Genomic DNA, 20310 nt, shown 5'->3' with positions numbered 1-20310 from the left:
TGATAATGCCAAGAAATGTGGGAAGACACAGCAAGAATGGAAAAATATGATTCTTGATTTTGAGAAGTTATTTTCCCCTCAAGCCTTAAACGGTGACCTCAGAATCTTGCCAAAAAGTGGCAACTATTGTATTTCAATGTATTTGGATTTCATTAAAGCTCCAAATTGCCTTTTTACATGCTACTTCCAATTCTGTCCCTGTAGCTGCAGCTCGCCAATTGCTTGACGTGGTCATCATGTACTGCAAAATCTCCGACCCCTGACTGCATCCCAAAACCAGCCCAGCTCATCCCCACCTTCCTAACCTATCCATCCTTTTCTCCCACCTATCCACTCCTCCCACCTTAACCTTCACTACCACCTCCCACCTACCAGCCTCAACCCCACCACCTTGACCTGCCTGTCTTCCGTTGACTGACCAACCCCCACCCCTAAATCCCCACCTACACTCACCTTTACTGGCTCCATCCATGCCTCTTTGACTTGTCTGTCTCTTCTCCACCTATCTGCTCCTTTATTCATCTTCCATCTGCTTCCCCGTCTCTCCATTTATTTCAGAATCCTCTTCCCCTCCCCCACTTCTGAAGAAGGGTCCAGACCCAAAATGTCAGCTTTCCTGCTCCTTTGATGCTGTTTGGCCTGCTATGTTCATCCAGCTCTACACCTTATTGCAGAATGAATCAGCTGTGTTTGGGCATTGTTTGTTTAACATTCTGTTGGTGATATAGCAAGCTTAGTGCAAAGAAATGTGGACCTTACTACTTTTGCAGTCTTTTACCTTTGACCTTTGACATTGCTGAATCAAATGTCTCATTATCCATGTGATTGTATGTTTGATATCCTTACTTGATTCCATAGTGAAGCATCTACACATTACATATTCTGCTGGCCATTTGGAGAAAAGCAATCAGTGAGACAGTGCATTAACATCATTTGGCATTAAGGTTTGGCAGTCCTTAAAACTTCTGTCAGGATATCATATCAGAGTGTTGTATAGTAAGGCATCTCCTGATAACTAGCAGGTTGAGAGAAAACTTGTTTCAAGCCTTCCATCATTGGTAACCCTTCAATGTTTCAGAATGTGCTTGGACTGAAAATGCTCTTATGTGCTTGAGCATTCTCAGTTGGCTCTAAAGGTTGCAGCACTTTATGAGCTTTTCTCTACTAACCACTGCATGACAAATAGAGTGATAATTGAACAGCTATTTTTGTACATCTCCCAGCCTTGAATAACAAAGCTGAGATATAAAATGTACCTTTCCCTGCAAACATGTGTGGACTCATCACTGATTCAGTGTTCTCACTGACAATGTGGATGTTAATTTGGAATGACGCATGAAAGCCAGGCTCTGGTACACTCCCTTTATCTCCTTTATTGCCCACATTAAAATGCAATGTCTTCGCTGTAGACCTCTACATCACAGTTCAAGAATCCTGATGTTTGATGTTGCGTGCCATCAAGGAGTTAATTGCTTGTGGGAATGAACAACGCTTAGCCATTATAACTTATTTCAGCCTTGAGCTGTCTGAATAGCCTACACATTTTTCACTTTCATAACTTAATCAGAAAATGATACTACAGCTGACTTTGTAACAGTGCACATAAACATTTATTTACAAAGATGAAAGGGTATTTACAATGAAGAGTGACCCAGACTGCTTGTTTCTTCAACATGTTCTCTTCTTCTCTGATTCCCACTTTGTCTAAATGAATTCTGAGTTGGAGGGAGCCTGCTCTGGTGTTAGCCTTGTTCATTTGGAAGACTAGGACAGTTGTCTCAGGGTGCCTTCAAGCCAAGGTATGCTGGGATTGCCCTGCGCAGATGCAGGGTCACCCTCTCAACTTGCGCTTCTGCAGACTTTAGCAGCATGGGCAGGAAGTAGTGGAGGGACTGGGCGATGTGTCCTGAGAGGAAGCTTTGGGGGTGGGGTAACTCCTGTGTGCTGTTCCACCTCCATGTGCATGCCTTCTGGAACCATTCTGCCTTCCTGTGAAGAAGGACTATTGGAGTCTGGTCAAAATTTCTTGTCCCCCCCTCTCATCTTGTCATCAATGCTGAGCAGTTAGGGTAGAGCAATAGCATGCAGATCTCTGCAGATATTTAACAATGTGCTGGACCTGAGTCTGTATGGCAGTCTACAACCTGTCCAAGGAGTGCCAGACACAAGCATGCAGAGTCAACACACTACTGATAATGTTGGTGGATACATCCATCTATCGATTTTAGCTTATGGAATACAAACCTGCCTGATGTCCCTGTACCTGTATTGAAAATTATTGAAGGCTGAGACCAGGGACTCATCTGCCTGGGCTGAACTGATCACTGGGTTCTGGCAGTCCTCTGAATGTCAGAGACCTAGGGTATTTTTTCCCTCAACTAACTGCAGAGATGTATCAGTGATATGCTCTCCAGATTGTCTCCCAAATCTGATCTAGAAAGAATAGTCACAGTGATGAAGTTCACTAAATTGGTGGAGGATGTAGTCGAAGGCCTCATGGCATATTGTCTGAGGGTTCATCACCTTCACCCCTGAGGAGGGAACCAGAGAAGGGGGTCTCTCATGCTGGTCTGTTTGCAGAGGTTTATCGGGTGAAGCTAGTGGCTGAATAAGGGAGAGAGAAGCTTAGTTGTTAAAGAAGGTTAAATGTTTGTGCAGTTCGGAAGGAGTTAGTGCTGCTGGCATTGGGACAGCAGCATCGTACAATGCTGCTTATTAGATTGGTTGTCAATTGAAATGTCTTCATCGCTACTTGAGCAATCATGAATTTTGTCCACGTAGGAAATGAGAAATCTGATGTTGGCAGTCCCTACCATAATAGACCTCGTGGGCTAATATATCCTGGAAGTGGTTGGAACATTGATTAGCAGTGATGCATGAGCAGGGAGGTGATGAGATTGCCCCAGGGTGAGGCACATCCGGCAATGGTGGGGATCATGGGGATATCAGATTCAGTGCAGCAGGAATTAGTTTTCAGGTAAATACTGTAAATTAACACATCTTTTAGAAAATATAATGACTAAATAACTGCAGTGCTCAGTTTTGCACCCCAACCCATGCTGAATTTCTTAACTTGAGTAGTAGTAGTGCCTTTTGTTGGAGATCATGTTACACTCTACAACCAATAGCGCAATCTTTGATGAAACGCAGGAAATTTGAAACTGGGAAGAAAACTGACAAAAACATACATAAAAAGATCAGGTTTTAAATTATTTTACTTTTCGTTCTCTTTCCACCAGACGGCGTCAACAATCTTCCGTTGCCCTGCCCCCTGTCCACATGTTCACGATGTGATAAAATCTTGTACCACGACTTTCAAATATATGATATATGAGCCCGATTGATGATGTGTTTAGCGTATGAGAGCTGCAAGGCGTTGAAACCTTAATGTTCTTCGGCCGTTATGAATTAATTGCTATTAGAGTAAGTACGGCTGTGCAGGTGATTGACGGCTCAGTAGCCAAGAAGAAATAAACCCTGCCACTAAGGCGGGTCCAGACGCCGTATGAGCCAATGGGTTGTCGAGCGGGGTGTAACTTCGAGTCCCGTGAGGATACATCGTGAATTACAAAGAAACAAAAGCAACGGAGGCAACGAGTGCGCGGTGAGACAAAGAGGTGAATTCCGCAGCAGATACGCGTGTAGCGGCCAGTGAGTAACCACTTGTTCTCAAAGTGTGTCTATTTCATATTCTTTTCATCAAGATATTAATGAGTTTAGTTACTGCGAAATTCTGATCACTACCCTTCTCGTTTTTTAAGTGCCTTATTGTAAGAATTGTATGTTTTCTGTATTTGTTGCCACACCACACCACCCCCCCCCCCCCCCCAAGCCATTGCCAGCTATGAATAAGGACAGAGTATTTCGGAAGCTCTTCGTGGGTGGGTTACCTTACCATAGCAACGAAATATCACTCAGACGATATTTTCAGCGATTCGGAGAAATTGAAGAAGCGGCGGTGATAACGGACAGGTTGACCGGACGATCTCGAGGTTATGGTTTTGTGAGTATCTCACTTACCTACCATACCAAACAGGACCAAATGGAGCGTTCTCGTTGTTTTTGGGGTCGAAGAGAAATTGTTGAACTATTTGGTGAGGCATTAAACTCGAAGTTAACCCCAATATCAAGTTATTGGGTCAAAACTCCTTCAGACTCCACGGTTGTCTAAAAGAAATTGCTGACTACCCACAGGTGTGACAAGGGTGATACAGTGGCCAAATTCGCTAATCTTATTAGAAATGCTTTTATGTTCTCAGTCTTGCCTACATATGTATAGATATAAAATAAACAACCTCCATCATGAAGTAACCAAGGAAGTAGAGTACTTGTAACCGTCATCACTGTGGGTCTTGGCCATTTTACCAATCAATGCGCAGCAAGATCAAATAACATATGGCTTGCTATAATCATAACGGCAATATCCCTGATTTAACCAGTAACCCTGATGTAACAATCCATCTACATTTGCAAACGGGTGTACTTAGCGTACTGGAAAACATTTTTTGGTCTGAAAATTCCTTGTGTAGTTCTTAATGCTGATCATGAATTGTCGAATCCATTAAGTTAACTTTGATTAGCTACTAAACATTGGCATGAATGAGTTTTTTTGGGTTGAAGGATGTTTTGACAACTCTAGACGTGCTCCTAATTTGTGCACAGTTTTAGTCTCCTTACTTAAGGACGGATGTTAAAATTGGACGCTGTTCAGAGAAGGTCCACTTCACTGGAATCTAGAATGGATAGGCTGCCCTTTCAAGGAAGAGTGAAAAGGGTAGCCTTCTATCTGCTTCAAATTAGAGCAATAGATGATGTAATTGAAATGTACAAGATCCTAAGGAGAAAAATGAACAAAACTGCAGATGCTGGAAATATGAAACAAAAATTGCTGGTGAACCTTGGAAGGTCTGGCAATATTTGTGGCTAAAAAGCAGTCGTTGTTCTGGCCCTGTAAAAGTCACTAGTCTCAAAACATTGCCCTTTTGTTTTCTCTCCAAAAATACTGCCAAACCTGTTAGAGGTTTTTTCAAAAAGATCCTGGGGATCTTGACAAGGAGGATACAGAAAGGATCTTACCTCTTTTGGGAATATAAAGAACTGTGGGTTGCTCTAATTCTTAAAAAAAATGACCATTTAAGAAAGATGAAGGAAAAACTTCCTCAGTGTGAAGTGTTTTTGCAAATCTCTTCTTAAAAGTCGTGGAATATTTGAATTCTTTTTAAAGGTAATACTTGTTAGCAAAGGGTGAAAGATCATTGGGAGTGGCAAGATTGTAGAATAACTAGAATTGCCACAGACTTCGTGAATGGCAGTGCAGGGCTGAAGCAAAGCTTCTAATTCATATCCATTTCAAAAGCTATGCTCATTAGTATATTTAGTGTTTGCTAGTTCAGCTGAACACTGAAGATCCAACCATATTACTCAACGGAAAACAAGGATGAGATGCAAGTGAATAAGACTATTTACAATCCATTGTAAATATTACTGGCTTTAACTTGAAATTTTATGGTGCAACATTGTCCCATGTATCGGTGACATTCCTTTTGTGGCAAGTTTAATGTATGATTTTTGTTCCTGCCTACTTAATATGATAGCTAGCACACCTTGTGCAGCTACTGGCCCTTATTTAAATATTTCTCTTTCCATATTGTGACATTATTATTGCTACATTTGATCCTTTAAGTTATAGTATTGTCCATTAATTTGAACTAATGGTTATTTCTGTATGAAACAGAAGTTTTATAATATCCATCTGTCGGGGGGAAATCAAGTCTTGGCTTTGAATCAAGCTGACCTTGCATATTCATACATATTTCAAGTACAGCCCTGCTCAAGTGTTATGTACACTGCTGTGTGGAATGCTTCTAGTAACATGAAAATAAATTTGAGCTTTGAAAGCCAGTTGACTTGAAAACAAACATCACCAGGAAGCGCTCAGTTTGTCCCAACTGTAAGTGGTTCCCACTGGTCTGGTGCAAGCTTGAGCTAATTTTTTTTTAACTCTTAATATTTGTTTATGTTAATGCTTCAATTTTTTTAGTAATCTGGCCAGATTCAGACCATTTCTAAACTATTTAGTTACAGAATAACTAATGGGGTGTTCCAAGTAAGGAACTGGTTTTGTTTTTCTCTGGAAACAGAAATATCACAACTGTACCTCCTTAGAAGCTTAGTTTCCAGGCTAGCGCTGATCTATTCCTGTAAAGAGGTTCCTGTTTTGAGACATTCACAACCTATCATGTCAGGTGATGTATAGTTGCTGTTCATCTCATCTAAACTTCATTTCCTTCTGTGTTCATTTCTGGAAAGTGTTTCCCTGCCACCACATCATTTAAACTTTCTTTCAAATTAACAGTCATTTTGGTCTTCCATTCACCACAATGCCCAATCCCTCCCCAGTCTGATTTTATCAAAATGTGTGACCACACCTCAGTACTGGATTTGGAAAAAATTCATTCCATTAAATATCTGGAAGATCTAAAGCATTGTTTTCGTCTTTGCCAAAGCTGTTCCCTAGCAATCTAGTCCATCCCTCGACCTGACAACTGAATTTGGGCCAAACTATTTACAACCTTGGCATTTGAATCAATCCTGAATTAAGATGAAAAGAACATGATCATTTTCCATAACCAAAGAAAGTAAATTTCACCTCCACTACATTTCCCACCTGTGCCTCTGTTAAAACTAGATTTGACTATTGGAATGTTCTTTTAGCTGGTCTCCACTATGCACCTTATGTAAATTTGACCTCATTCTAAACCCTGCTGCCATGTCCTCTACATTTGTTCTGAACCTACTATTAGTCTTTTTTTTTAAAATCTCATCTCATCCTTGTTTCCAAATCACTTTTTGTGGCCTCACCGATCCTTGTCTATGTAATTTCTTCCAGTGCAACTACCCACCAAAATTTCTGCCACTTTTTATCCATGATTTTTATTCCCCATCCTTTCCCTGTTTGTGGTAGAGTCTTCATCTGCATAGGTTGTAAGTTTGTTTTTTTTTGGAATTGCTTCCTCCCTTACTCTTAACCTGCTAGTTAAACCTACCTGTATGACCAATTTCAAAGTGTGGTGCTTAAAACTGAATATCACAATTTAGGTTGGTGCTAGTCAGTGTTTTATAAAGGTTCACTGACTTTTTTTAAACTCTGTACTCATCTACTAACAAAAGTTAAGGTTTACGTAGTTTTTGTTAACCATTTTCTCCATCTGCCCTGCCACCCGTTGAAAAGCTTGTATGTAGATTTCCAAGGTTTCTCTGTTCCTATAAACGTTTTTTTTTAAAAAGATAGTTTGTGCCTCTTGGCATTTTTGCTAACAATGCATCACTTCACACTTCTGTCAAATCTCATCTGATGTATTTTGCACATTTCACCAAATTCCTCCTGAGATTTGTTCATCCTCTGTTGTCTAGCACATTTGAGTTTCATGCCATCTGTAAATTTTGAAATAATATTTCTGCGTTCACATTGCTACTGATCCCTTTTAATTCCATGGGCTTCAATTTTAACTGAACTATTGTGTGGCTCTTTATTGCTGTTATTTATGGAAAGACAGCATTGCAATATTTGATTGGCAACCATAGTGTTTTGCCACAGGTGGTGATCTGTCATTTAACTTCATGACCAATCTTCACAGATAAATAGAACAGCTAGTCAGAGATCCAAAAGCTTAGTTGTTGCACAATCCTCTAGAATTACTGTACTGTGATTTTGAGTCCTAGTGATTTTTGTCTATGTAACTATGACAATATTTTTAGAAAACCTGGTGGTTGGTTCTGTGCTGGACACCTCTGACTTGGAGCAATTTAGTTCTACCATAATACTTATTAGCTTGTGTGGCAGGGGGAGGGGAACAAAGAGGAGAAAAGAGTTAATGGTTCTTCATCAGAACTGTCAAGTCACAGGACTCCATGTTAATTCTTTCTCCCCACAGATGCCAGATTTTCTGTGTTTCAACACCAATTTTCTGTTTTTGTTTCAGACCTCTAGTACCTGCAATTCTTTGCTTTATATTCACCTTCTAACTGTCCTTGGGTTTATAAAAGGAATTTTGGATTATTTCAACAACTGTTTGACTGTGAATGACAAAATTCAACTACACGTTGCATAAGTTTTTTTTAATCTCTCCATTAAATTCCTTACATTCATCTTAAATTGGTGGTCTTTCATCTTTTCAAACAGTAGGAATACTAATTATTTGAGGTTGGTAAAGGAAGTTGTTTCTACTTGAGTCTGTTTTTAATTTAAGAACTGGAGTCACTGATCCATAATGTATATACAGTGTGCCTGTCCATTGTCTAAACCTTCGTACCATACACCAATGACAGAGGAACAGACTTATTACTTTGTATTCTGTGCCTCATGTCTTCAAGGGTATTAAGAGTTACAGTGCAAATACACCATTGCTTATGAACCTGCTGCCAAGGTCCTGTTACTCCAATTAGTATAAAATGCTGTTGGTAACATTCTTCTTTTTCAAAAGATTGAATCCAAATTGGAGTGCAGCTGATTTTTCTGAGCCCATTTATTTCCTCCTGCAGTCCAAATCTCAGCCATAAATTGTGATCAATTAATTTTAATACTTTTCCCTTGGTGGGTTTTTTAAGCCAACTGCAGATTTGCTCCATGGATTGCGAATTGAAAATTATTTTGAATTGATACCCGGTTCAGTCTCTTTTTTTAAATGTCTTCACTTCTGCAAAAGTGGGGCAGATCAAGTGACAGGAAGTAAGGAGCAAACATATTTTGAGCTTTGAAATTTTAAAGGATAATTGTCCAGGCAGCTAGTTATGTGGCATTCTTGGACAAATGCACTGTGAAAATCTCATGCTAGGATTGTGAAAATCTTCAAACAACTTAGAGTTTACAACGTTTCAGTTAAGATTTTAATGTAATTGTGTGCTACTGAACGAGCATTTAAGTGCTGAGGTGCAGAGTTACAGGACAGCACTGAGTAGATTTGGGTTCTGGGTATATCAGCATAAAGCTATAGTCATGATGGGCTTAAAAACCTGCTTCTGTACTAATAAATTTCTAGGTTTGTCAGAGCTCAAAATCTTCGATCCGAGCTATTAGACATGCTCAAGGCTTACAACCAGTCATAAACGTGCTTCTGTGTGAAGGGAAAATCAACCCAAATCTCTCCCTTATGGTGTTATTAAGGCATTCTTTTATTCCTGGGCAACTTGCATGTGTTTGTGTTGAATTCTACGATTCAACAAATCATCAGACTGTTGATCTGACTTCTTAATAGACAGGCAGAAATTTTCTCAAATTAAATGGTGCATGGACTGAAACCATTGTTTTTAGTTCCCATTCCAAACTGCTACCATCCTTTTCTGGCAGGTGTCTAGGACTAAACCCAGACTGGTTCAGAGTCTGTGAACTTGCATCCAAATGTTTGCAGTTTTGCCAAGGCAGTCTGTTTTCACAATTTAACTCTAACCTCTTGGTTAAAGCCTTGGCCTATCTGCTGAAATCATTGCTTGTACCTTATTACTTTTAGTCTTAATTATTCCAATGCACTCCTGAATGTCTTCTATAAACTAGAGGTAATTCAAGTGCTATGTGGCTTGTATCCTGTCTTTGAGTTCTGCTCCCTCTACCACACTTACACTCATTTGACTTGTGTAGGATTCTGATCAAGCATTGGGCTTATTTCCAAATTCACCAATGGACTTTCACCTCCGATCTCTCGTCCTGCACCATGACTCTTGATACCTGCCCTCTAATTTTGGCTCCTTGAACATCAGATCGTGCCATTTGGTGACTCTGCCTTCAGTCAGCTAGGCCCTAAGCTCTGAAATTTCCCCTACACCTTTCTGCCTTTCTTGCTTTCCTCCTTTTTTTAAGGAAGTCTTTGAAATTTACCACTTTGAACTTAACCTTCCTTGGTCTTCCCTATTATTTTCAAATGTGGTTCAGTCATCTTGTTTTGTATTACCTTCACTTTTTATTATGCTAAAAGTACTGTACGAATTATTTCATCAGCTTGTATCGCCCATTGTACACTCCAGGTTTGATGATAGAAACAGAAGTAGGCCATTCAGCCCTTAAGCCATTCAAATGGCATCATGGCTGATCTGTGGCCTAACTCCATATAACTGCTTTTGGCCTCTATCCTTTAATACTAAATAAGAATTTACCTACTCAGATTTTAAAATCTAACAACTGATACTTTCAGCAACAGCAGTGGATGCAGTATGTTTGAAATATCTTTGCTCGTGAGTAGTCGCTGTATGAAGCATTAGATGACAGCTGCTTTTTGAACTCTTAGTTACAAACCAATAACAAGCCCTTTCAGCCCATCTAGCATGCTCTGCCATTCAATAGGATTGCAGTTTATTCAACCCCTTATTTTTAAAATATCTGCTAGTTCTAGCCTTTCCCATAGAGGGCAGTATCCTCTCAGCATTCACCTGCCTAAGTCCTCTCAAGATTTTGTTTAAATAGTATCACTTAATATTCTTCTGGTCCTATATTGGTCCTGTTGGACCAATTTTACTGAAGTTCATTCCTCTAGCCTATGCATCAGTCAAGTGTACCTTCTCTGAACTCATAATTCATTTATGTTCTTAAATCAAACCGAAGTAGTACACAGTACTTCAGATTATGGCCATGTATGACTGCAGCAATGCATCCCTACTTTTTATTACATTCCTGAAATACCTCCAATGAATAGTGGTCATCAAAAAGCCAAATAACAAAACTTAAGAATACTACTGCTTTTCTATCCATCCTTGTGGATATGGTGTCCCAAGACCAGCATACTGTTATGAGGCCATGCCAGGCTTTGGACTTCCTTAATTTGATTATCTGTTAACTTTTTTCAGGTTCAAGCATGGGCTAATTCTTTTGTGTCTAAATTGCACGTTAATAAATATACAAAAGTGATTTGCCTGGTCTTCAGGTCTACTCCTCCACTGATCTGGTTACCCCATATCCCTGCCTAACTCTGATAACCTTTCAGCCCCTTAAGAATTTTCAGTGAAGGTCCAATTCATTACTGTCATGAATGGACTGGATCATAAAGTGCAGTGTGTGTTTGCATTCAGCAGACAAGGAATATAAAAAAACAGTAAATTATATTATGGTAAATAGTGTGGCATCCAGAAGAGGGGGTGAATAAAAGTCAAAGTCTTCAGATACGTGCATTGAGGCTACAGTACCTGTACCAGAAATGGCTGCAAGTTTGGGTTTTTTGTCTTGTCAAAGTTAATCTCTGAATTGTGAACTCCTGTTTCTGTTTAGAATTTCTTTGTTGACAAACTTCTTTTGGCATGGGTTAAATTACAGGTCACCATGGCAGACTGGGTTGCAGCAGATAGGGCATGTAAAGATCCTAATCCTATCATTGATGGAAGAAAAACTAATGTGAACCTTGCCTTTCTTGGGGCCAAACCCCGCATGGTACATTCAGGTATGTTTCAATACCCCTGCTTCCCCCAAGAACAAAATGTAGAATTTGACTTGTTCTAGGTTTTGAATCTCAGCTTTGTGTTAGGCCAACTTTTTAAAACTGGAGGTAATAAAAAAAAATTCTATTTTGATTACTAGTTTCAAAAACTAATCGATAACTTAGATGAAGCACCTTTTCCTACAATAGAGGAATAAATATAAGCTGCAATTCCCCATTAAGCTCTCTTTGGTCTCTGGCATGGTTATATTATCGTTTGTAACCTAATGTCTCACTGATTTCATATCCTACAAGGAAGTAACTAGTCCAAGTCTATGTCATCCATTTGAGTAATTACCATTGGGAATGAGCTCCGATTCAGAGAGTTTTAAAAACTGACTAGGGTGCAACAAATAGAATACATAACATACCACTAACCCTTGAAACTAAGTCTAGATGGATGTGAAGAGGTGCAGCAAATTCCAGTTGCCACCTTATCATGAATTGCTAAGATGGCTTATTGTAAAGGTAAATGTTCAGAAAAGTTGGAGTATATAGAGGACGACAGCAGACTTAAAAGATCTTGGAAGAAACTGGAAATACATACTCCTGTTACAACTTTTTTTAGTATTTAGTTTCAAAAAGTGGTGTTTCTTAAAGGAGACATAGATACAGATCCCTGCAAAAAACAATGCTATTTGGATATTTTAATTTGCAGCAATTTCCAGAAGAACTTGTAGACTTGTCCTTGCCCAACTAATTTCTAAAATGTCCAGTATCTGTCTATCTTTGCTAGCTGCGATCAATTTAACCCAAATGATTTTATCTTGTTTTCAAAGTCACATTTTATTATCCATCCATTCTCATTCAAATGCTGTAGTCACGTGCTACTGTTTGTTCCACAATGTGCAGGAGCCTGTAGTAAGTAGCTAAAGTGACTGTGAATTCATTATAATTTATCCTCTTAAACCACTAAATGAGTGATTTAAAGCATTGGATTTCAAGCCAGAAGGACACACTCAAATCTCGGCTTTGATCTACATTTCAATTTGTCCAAATCCACTAATCGTTTCATTTAATTCTTACAAACTATGCTGCGTAATAGTATCTAATGGGAAGGAACATCTGGTGGGGTCAAGTCTCCAATGCACAAGAGTATTAAGAATATGGATAGTTGCTGGGGTCTGAATGTTGCTGGAGGCTGTATCAATTTTCCTAACAAAATATACTAATGTAACATTTGTCTTGCAACTTTTAAATCGAGGTTCTGTGCCTCTTTGGACCTTCCAGCTCTACTTGTAATATTGTGCATTCTACCTGGGTTTAACTTAATTATCTTGAATTCTGCAAAACGTGCCCCATTATCTTTATGGGACAACATCAATCTTACTCATGTGATTACAGCAATTCAGTACCTCAACCAAGTAACTTTATTGGGGTGTATGAGTGTAGTGTTAACAAATGATTTGAGCATGGCACTGAAAGCATCAGTACTTTATTCCCAATTTCTAAATCGGGGGACTGGATCTCCATGCACTGTTATATTCTAGTCTTTGACATGCAAGCCAAGCTGAGATATTTAAGTTTGTGCTTTTTGAGAGTTCAGCCCAAGAAGGCCCAAATTTTGCAAATGTTCTTATTACTACATTTTACTTAAATCTAAACCTACTCTAATGCTGATTTTCCCCTGTCTTTTGTTTTTCCCCCCCACCACCTTAAATGCTAGGAGGTCTGGCCCTGCAGCAAGTGCATTCACCTCTAATGCAGAGACCATACGGGTAAGTGGCATGTTTCCTTTCGTATGCTTGAGTTATTTCAAGTTTTGATCTTGATGGTCCCGTGTTTGATACCTGAGAAGTGATTCTTTAGTTGCTGTAAAATTCTGGCATAATTTTGAAAAGATTTGAGCATTAGTGTCCACTGGAAAAGGGCATTTGTAACACTATACACATGCATTTTATGGGAACTGAATGGAAATTGGGAGAATTTGGTATTCAAGATTTAGCAAAGGTTTGTCACTCGGGTGTGGTTGTTGACTTGCTAGCCAAGCTGGCTTGTTTTTGTGCAGAGGTTTCGTTACCATTATAGGTAACATCATCAGTGAGGCCTCCGATGAAGTAGTGCTGTGCTCCATAATTGAACATATGACCAATGGTGAGTTCCAAACCTCAGTGTACAGGAAAGCAACTTGCACTGACCAAATCTTCAACTTCCACAGCAACCACACCAACATCCACAAACAAAGCTGTATTGGGACACTATTTAAGCTGGCCAATACTCACTGCAACACACCAGAGCTATGCACGAAAGAGGAAGAACATCTGTACAAAATCTTCTCTGAGCGGATATTCCCACAAAGTCATCCACAAGTGCATGCTAAACAGACAACAGCTGGATGCAGTACACCCTAAGACACTGGCCACACTGCCGTACGTCAAGAACATATCAGAACTGACAACAAGACTCCTAAGACCACTAGGAACCACGGTAGCACACAAGTCCACAGCCACTCGACGACTTACGCTCAAGGATCAAAGACACTGTTCCCATAACTTGCAAAGCTTTTGTAGTTTACAAAATATCGTGCAACGGCTGTCTGATGTAATATTTGTAGAAGACTGGAAGGAAAATAGCCATCAGAATACACAAACACTTGTTAGCAGCAAAATGACACTATGAACTTTCATTCATATTAGTACACTTGGAAAATTAAGGCAATCAGTTTAATTGGGACAGCGTAACTAAACGTAGACATGCACAGGAATTCCTAGAGGCATGGTTCTCAACCCATAATGCAATCAACAAACCAATAGAATTGGACCCCATATACAGAACAAAACTGGAAATGACATTACTGTCCAGTTCGTGATGGTGAGTATAAATTCCCAGTGGAGTAAAACAACATTGCTTCATCAGAGGCCTTGCTGATGATGTTACCTAACATCGTGATGAAACATCTGAACAAAAACAAGCCAGGTGGGCGAGCAAGTTATCAAACTCAGAGTTTGGTCTTTTCCAAGATCACAACTGTACATGCATGGTGATACTTTGAACAATTGCTGTCTAACCTTGCATATTGTGATGGTGATGGTGAGTCCTTCTGTTTCCCCCCGCCCCATCTCTCCCAAAGTGTGCCTCCAAATGGAGTGTAGTCCTATGCGTTCTATGCTTCAAGTGTATGTCTGCACTCGAGCATGGGCAACATCTTGACGACAATTCTGGAGGAGAGAGTGCAACCTAGGCAAATCACACCCAAGTCCAAGGTAGTAAGGCCAAATGAAAAAACTCTACTGCCAGGGGACAGAAGTGGGCAGTTGTCTTGAATCAAAGACCTTGTCATCTGTGCATGTTCCTTTTGGTCTATTGAGGAAATCTGGTTTGGCCAGATATTATTCATTAGCTGCATTCCAACCCTTTTGGTTATAACATCAGGTATTAACTTCTAGCTGGTAGTAAGACTTGGTCCTTCCAATGAACCAATTACAGTTGAATTAATCCAGAACATCAATTCATGTTCTAGGTTGGAGCCAGTGTTGTTACCTTATCTATTCTTTACTCGGATCTCCCTTCAGCCTTGAGGATTTAACCTGCTTTGCACCTATCTGTAATGCAAGTTGTAAATCCTTGCCAGGATACTGAGGAATTTTAGAAGGACTTTGCCTACCCTTTGCTTTTATTTTTGAGATGAGTCTGATCTGTACTCTGTATTCCCCTCAGCTGGTGATAATTTATAGGTGATAATATCCTATGTATTTACTGCAATTGCCATTCTAGATGGAAGTTGGTGTGGATTTGGAAGATTTTGTCTAAGGAGCCTTGGTGAATTTCTGCAGTGCAGTCTGGAGATAGCACAAACTGCTACTGAGCATTGGCAGAAGGGAACGAATGTTTTTCGGATGTAATGTTGATCAAGCAGACCATTTTTTATCATGGTGTCAAGCATCTTCAGTGCTGTTGGAGCTGTACTCATTCCTGACTAGACATTTGCAAGTTGGTGTATTGGCCAGAAGGATAGCAGATGAAGTTCCAATTTAGAGATATATTTGGTGTATTTTGGTACAATGAACAAAGACTTTAAAGGGTGCTACTCTTAAGTCTCTAGAGGAGCAGAAGCCTGAGCATAGATGTGCACACGTCACTGAAGGTGGCAGGACTAGGACAGAATTGAACCATGCTGTTTTCTAGGCTTAATTTAGTAGAAGCGTAGAGTACAAGAGCAAGGTGGTGATACTGAACCTTTTACAAGACTTCTCAATTGGAGTAAAATGCCATACTACAGAGAGGATCTAAACATTGGAAAGATTGCAGAAGAGGTTTACAGGGATGGGAAACTTCAGCGAGGATAAATTAAAGAAGGGGACTCTGTTTCTTGTTTGTTTTTTTTTGTTGATGGAGAGAACAGATCTGATTGTTTTTTTCCCTCCCAAAATCCTGAGTGTACACACTTGAGTGTTTTTCAGAGAAGCAAATGCAAGATGACCAGAAACCTTTTCACTTGGTGTTTAGGTAGAGTCTGGAAGATACTGAGTGTGGTAGAGGCAACTTTGATTTAAGACCTTTACAGGGCTATTCAAAATATTTTGAGGTACGGTGCTAAATGGCTGCTTCTCCACTAAACATTTTGTTCTTTTAAATCTGGGCCATTCATTGTAAAGATTACAAGTTCAGGACCTCAGTTGATTGCTACTGACATACACCCAAGAATCAAGATTATCCCATTTGATAAAACAAATTAATTGGACACCAGTCCAATTGGTAACTGACCTTGGCTCAAGAATCTTACTCCTTCCTGCATTTGTAGTGTTGGCAAAAGGAGAAATACAAATGTTTTGCGTATTTGTGTGTTTAGCTGACTGTTCTTTTACTTCCTGTCAGAAGTCTTGTGTTGCAAAGAAAGCAGTGCAGTATTTGGGATTATGTACTTTAGATTTCTGGAATAGCTGGTTATATGAATGCAGAAAATGTGCAGAATTAGCAGGAGTCTTCCTGAGAATCTCAGGAAAACGTTGAATCAGAATTTAAAAATTCTAATGTCCTCCAAAGAGGAAGAATTAAGACTTAAGAACAGGAGGCATGTGCCATTCAGTTATCAAGAGAATATGATGGTTTTGATGATCCAGCTGGCTTTTCTTATTTCTATATGTTCTTGTCAATTGATCTGTGGTAAACGAGGTATGATCTTAATTTTGCTTCTAGTTTTGATTCTTGAGGTTGGTATTTGCTACACAAAAAGTCTTAGCTTCTACTGCTTTTTGACTTGTACTGCAAATGCTGGTTTGAACAGAGGAATATGTTGGGAAGAACTGTGCTAGTGTATAATGTTAACTGCCTGCTGATACTTGGGTCTGTTCTTCACTGTGCATCTTTTATAGGCCAAAGACTGGGTACAGTAGCATTCAATATAGTGAAGACTGGAGAGAATGTTGTGCATTTTGAAGTAAAGAAAATCAGAGGCTGTCTGAAATGGACTTTGGGTTCCTTGTATGCAAATTCAAATGTGTTTAATCCACTTCCTGAAAGCAAGACAGTACTGAATGCTGTCACGCCGAGCCTTTGAGATAGTTGTCTTCAAACAAACTAGCTGGCTAACGTTTGTTTTTTTGATGGTGTTTAAAGGATAAATATTGGCAAGGATTCCAGGAGAACTCCTTTGTTCTTAAATTAGTGTGATGGAATCTCTTGTGCCCACATCTTCAGGCATATGGATCCTCCAGTTTAATCACTGATTTTTGAAAGACAGTGCCCTTAACAATGCAGCATACTGTTGAAGACTGGACGTACAGATTGAATACACAGTCCTGCAGAGGCGTTTTCGGTAGTTTCTTTGAGTCTGCAACCAGAAACTATCCCCACAGGCTGTGCACAAGTTAACCCTTTTTTAAATTAACATGCATCAACAACATTAAAGGATCCAACATACTTAAATGGATCTAGTAAAGCAATACAAAGCATCAGTGTTTTACAAAAGTCATAAAAAAGATGATCGGCACTAAAAGATTAACCTTAATTTTTCTGACCTTTTTCCAGTGTTGCACCATACCTGATCCCACAGACCATCCTTCAACCTGGCCTGGTCCTGCCCTCCACCTCGTACCTGGATTCCAATGTTGCATTGTATACACAATATCCTACCTATGAACATTACTACCCAGCTTCCCCTCAGTACCCCAGTCTTGGCTATGCCTACACAATGCAGCTTCCATTTCAGACTGGAATTCCAAACTTGAGCCAATGCCAGCATGAGCCAACGACATTACACACAGCTGGACTTCCGAGACGATAGCCAATATTAACAAAAGCAGGCACAAGGCTGCGATCTTGAATGCTGACTCGAAGGAAATTCTCAGACCGCTGAGTTTGTCAACTATACCATTTGGAGCTACTACCATTGTATTCATACTAAGAATACCTTTTTTAATTTTACAGTAAAATATGAACCAAAATAGAGGAAAATGCAAATTCTGGCATTGTACCTCCTAAGTAATTATATTTTTTTTCTGCTCCCCATTTCTCCTTTCAAGGTTCCTGAAGGTGTTAATGCTTGAGTATTTCTGATTTTTAACTTTCCCTCCCACCTTGAAGGGAAAATCAGTATGCAAGTATTTTGTATTTTGAAATGTGAATTTATTATTAAACTGATGCCCATTTCTTGAGTGAAAGTGGGGATGGATTGAGGCTGACCAGCCACTACAAGGTTAGGGTTAGCTAAAGCCAGCTCAACACTTCTCTCAACTGAATTGGTTGCTGACAACTGGGAAGATATAATTTCTACTGTATCTAGCTATAATCTAGAACACTTGAGGAAACCTTAAATGCTTACATAAAGATCAGGACTTCGAGAAGGAATTGTTGCATTGCAATTCCATGCTCAGCTCAGGATTTTTTTTTAATATAAATGTAACTTTATACTTTTGATTCTATACAGGAGTCATACATTTGGGGATTCTTTTTGCTTGAATCAGCTATGCATCTATTCAGACCACCTGTACCTTGTGGGGGCGGGGGGGAACACTGCTGAAGTAACTTATGAAATTGTGTAATCAGTTCATAGCGTTTATTGTGAGTACTCATACTTGCAAGTACTTACACTATGAATCGTAGAAATTAACCTATTTGAATGCTGGTGTTCCTTTTCTCTGTAAACATTAAATTAAATGACTATTTATAAACAATAATTGTCATTTTCATATTTGATGTGAAGGATGTGCAAAATGTATATACTTTTATTGTTTGAACTTTAGTTACTAATTTAAATGCATGACAATTAAGAAATTTTGTTTTACACCTAATGAGGGAAATTTAGAACTCGCTGTGGTGCAAACACCACTTGTATCAGTGCTTTCTGTTTGCATCTGAAAGTGAGCTGGTTTTCAGTTTTTGAACGAATTGCATGGAAGAGGTCAAGAAAACAATGCCTACAGGCAGTTGGTAAAAAAACAAACATTTGTCCTTGTATTATGTGTCATTGTGCTGTTTTGCAATGAGGTCTCTGACAATTGTATCAAGCAATATGTATGCCAAAGGTAAAACAAAGTTTTTGTATCTCTCATTGGCAAGTATGTTTTAAGTGCATTCTTCTGATAGTTCAATCTGAATTAGCTGATCCTAGCTAATCCTCACTCAATGAAATGCCTTCCCCAGGATTCACACATTTCCAGCCTTTTTAGGTGGAATTCTGGAGTGGATGGAGTTGAGAGACCATACCTGGGAAATAGTAAACACATGCTGCCTCTCTCTGATTTTGATCTGTGTGCCTGCTTTTTAATTATTCCCACTGCCAAGGGGATTCTTGGTCCCCACATATGAAAATCTGCAAAGTATGACAATTACATCTCGTGCCCAAAATTCCAGAACCTATAAAGGTAAACAGTAAAGTTGCCATTGTCCCAATGTACGAAAGGCTGTGCGCTGATTGGAGGGATGTATGGTGGTGGCTTAACCTGAGGCTCTCCATATCTCCGGCAAGGGCAGAGTTTGAGAAGCTGGGTCTTTGGTAACCCCCACCAGTTTGCAAATTGAACCCACACTTAGCTTCACTGTGCTTTGCAAACTACCAGTCCAGCCAACTGACCCCTTCCAGAATATACAAGTAAGATGCACAATAGAACCGCCTTCACATTCCATTAACCTGGCTTTGTACCTGAGACCCAATTTCCAAAGTCCTGTAACGTGTTTTCATTTATTTTCCATAACTGTCCCCCTAATTATGCAATTATCCCTTATTTATTCTGTATATGGATGGTTTTCTCCACTTCATCAAAATCATACAACTTGAGTCAACTCTGCTATGCAATTTGATCATGTGATTCAACTGCACTTCTCTCACATAATCCCCATTTCCCTGATTGAAGACTGCCTCTCCTAGCCTTTGAATATATTCAAGAGAACATTGACAACTCTCCAGACTAGAGCATTCCAAAGTTGTTTTTTTTTTTGTAACTTTTTAAAAATACATAGTTCTCACCTCTGTCCTAAATAATCAGGCCCTTAGCTTGAGACTGTCCTGCATTTTAGCTTCCTTGTCTCTATTGGTCAATTGGTCTACCCTATCAGGTCCTTTTCTTCATAAGTCCCTTGTATGTTTCAACAACAGTGTCTCCTCCTGGTCTAAATTATAGCTCTGTTTACTTAGCCTGTTATCATAGAACATAGGACAGTGCAGGCCCTTTGGCTCATGATGTTGTGCTGAACTTTTACTGTAAACCAAAGGTCTATCTAACCTCCACCCCTACTTTATACTATCATCCATATGTCTACCTAATAGCCACTTAAATGCCCTGAATGAGGCCAATTCCACACCCCTAACCACTCGCTGAGTAAAGAATCTACCTCCGCTCACTTTAAAACTATGACGCTTTGTAATAGCTATCTCCACCCTAGAGAAAAAAAATCTCTGGCTGTCCACCCTACCAAT

General features: G+C 39.5%; 1 protein-coding gene across 2 annotated transcripts; it reads left to right on the top strand.

The window, feature by feature from the left end:
* The first annotated feature begins 3418 nt into the window (after positions 1-3418).
* LOC125464849 (RNA-binding protein 38-like) lies at positions 3419-19210 on the top strand. 2 transcript variants are annotated; one of them, XM_048557687.2, is made up of 5 exons: positions 3419-3674; positions 3833-4003; positions 11297-11420; positions 13123-13174; positions 17424-19210. In XM_048557687.2, the coding sequence occupies exons 2-5, from the start codon at positions 3845-3847 to the stop codon at positions 17677-17679; spliced, it is 591 nt and encodes a 196-aa protein (XP_048413644.1). In that variant the 5' UTR covers positions 3419-3674; positions 3833-3844; the 3' UTR covers positions 17680-19210. The 2 variants fall into 2 exon arrangements, with proteins under 2 accessions (XP_048413644.1, XP_048413643.1); XM_048557686.2 differs by having other exon boundaries at positions 3422-3651; positions 17424-19209.
* Positions 19211-20310: the final 1100 nt, after the last annotated feature.

The sequence above is a fragment of the Stegostoma tigrinum genome, chromosome 24, assembly GCF_030684315.1.
Source record: "Stegostoma tigrinum isolate sSteTig4 chromosome 24, sSteTig4.hap1, whole genome shotgun sequence".
In the NCBI taxonomy this organism is placed as follows: Eukaryota; Metazoa; Chordata; class Chondrichthyes; order Orectolobiformes; family Stegostomatidae; genus Stegostoma; species Stegostoma tigrinum.
Note: the sequence above shows the minus strand (reverse complement) of the source record. Positions and strands in the feature narration are given on the sequence as shown.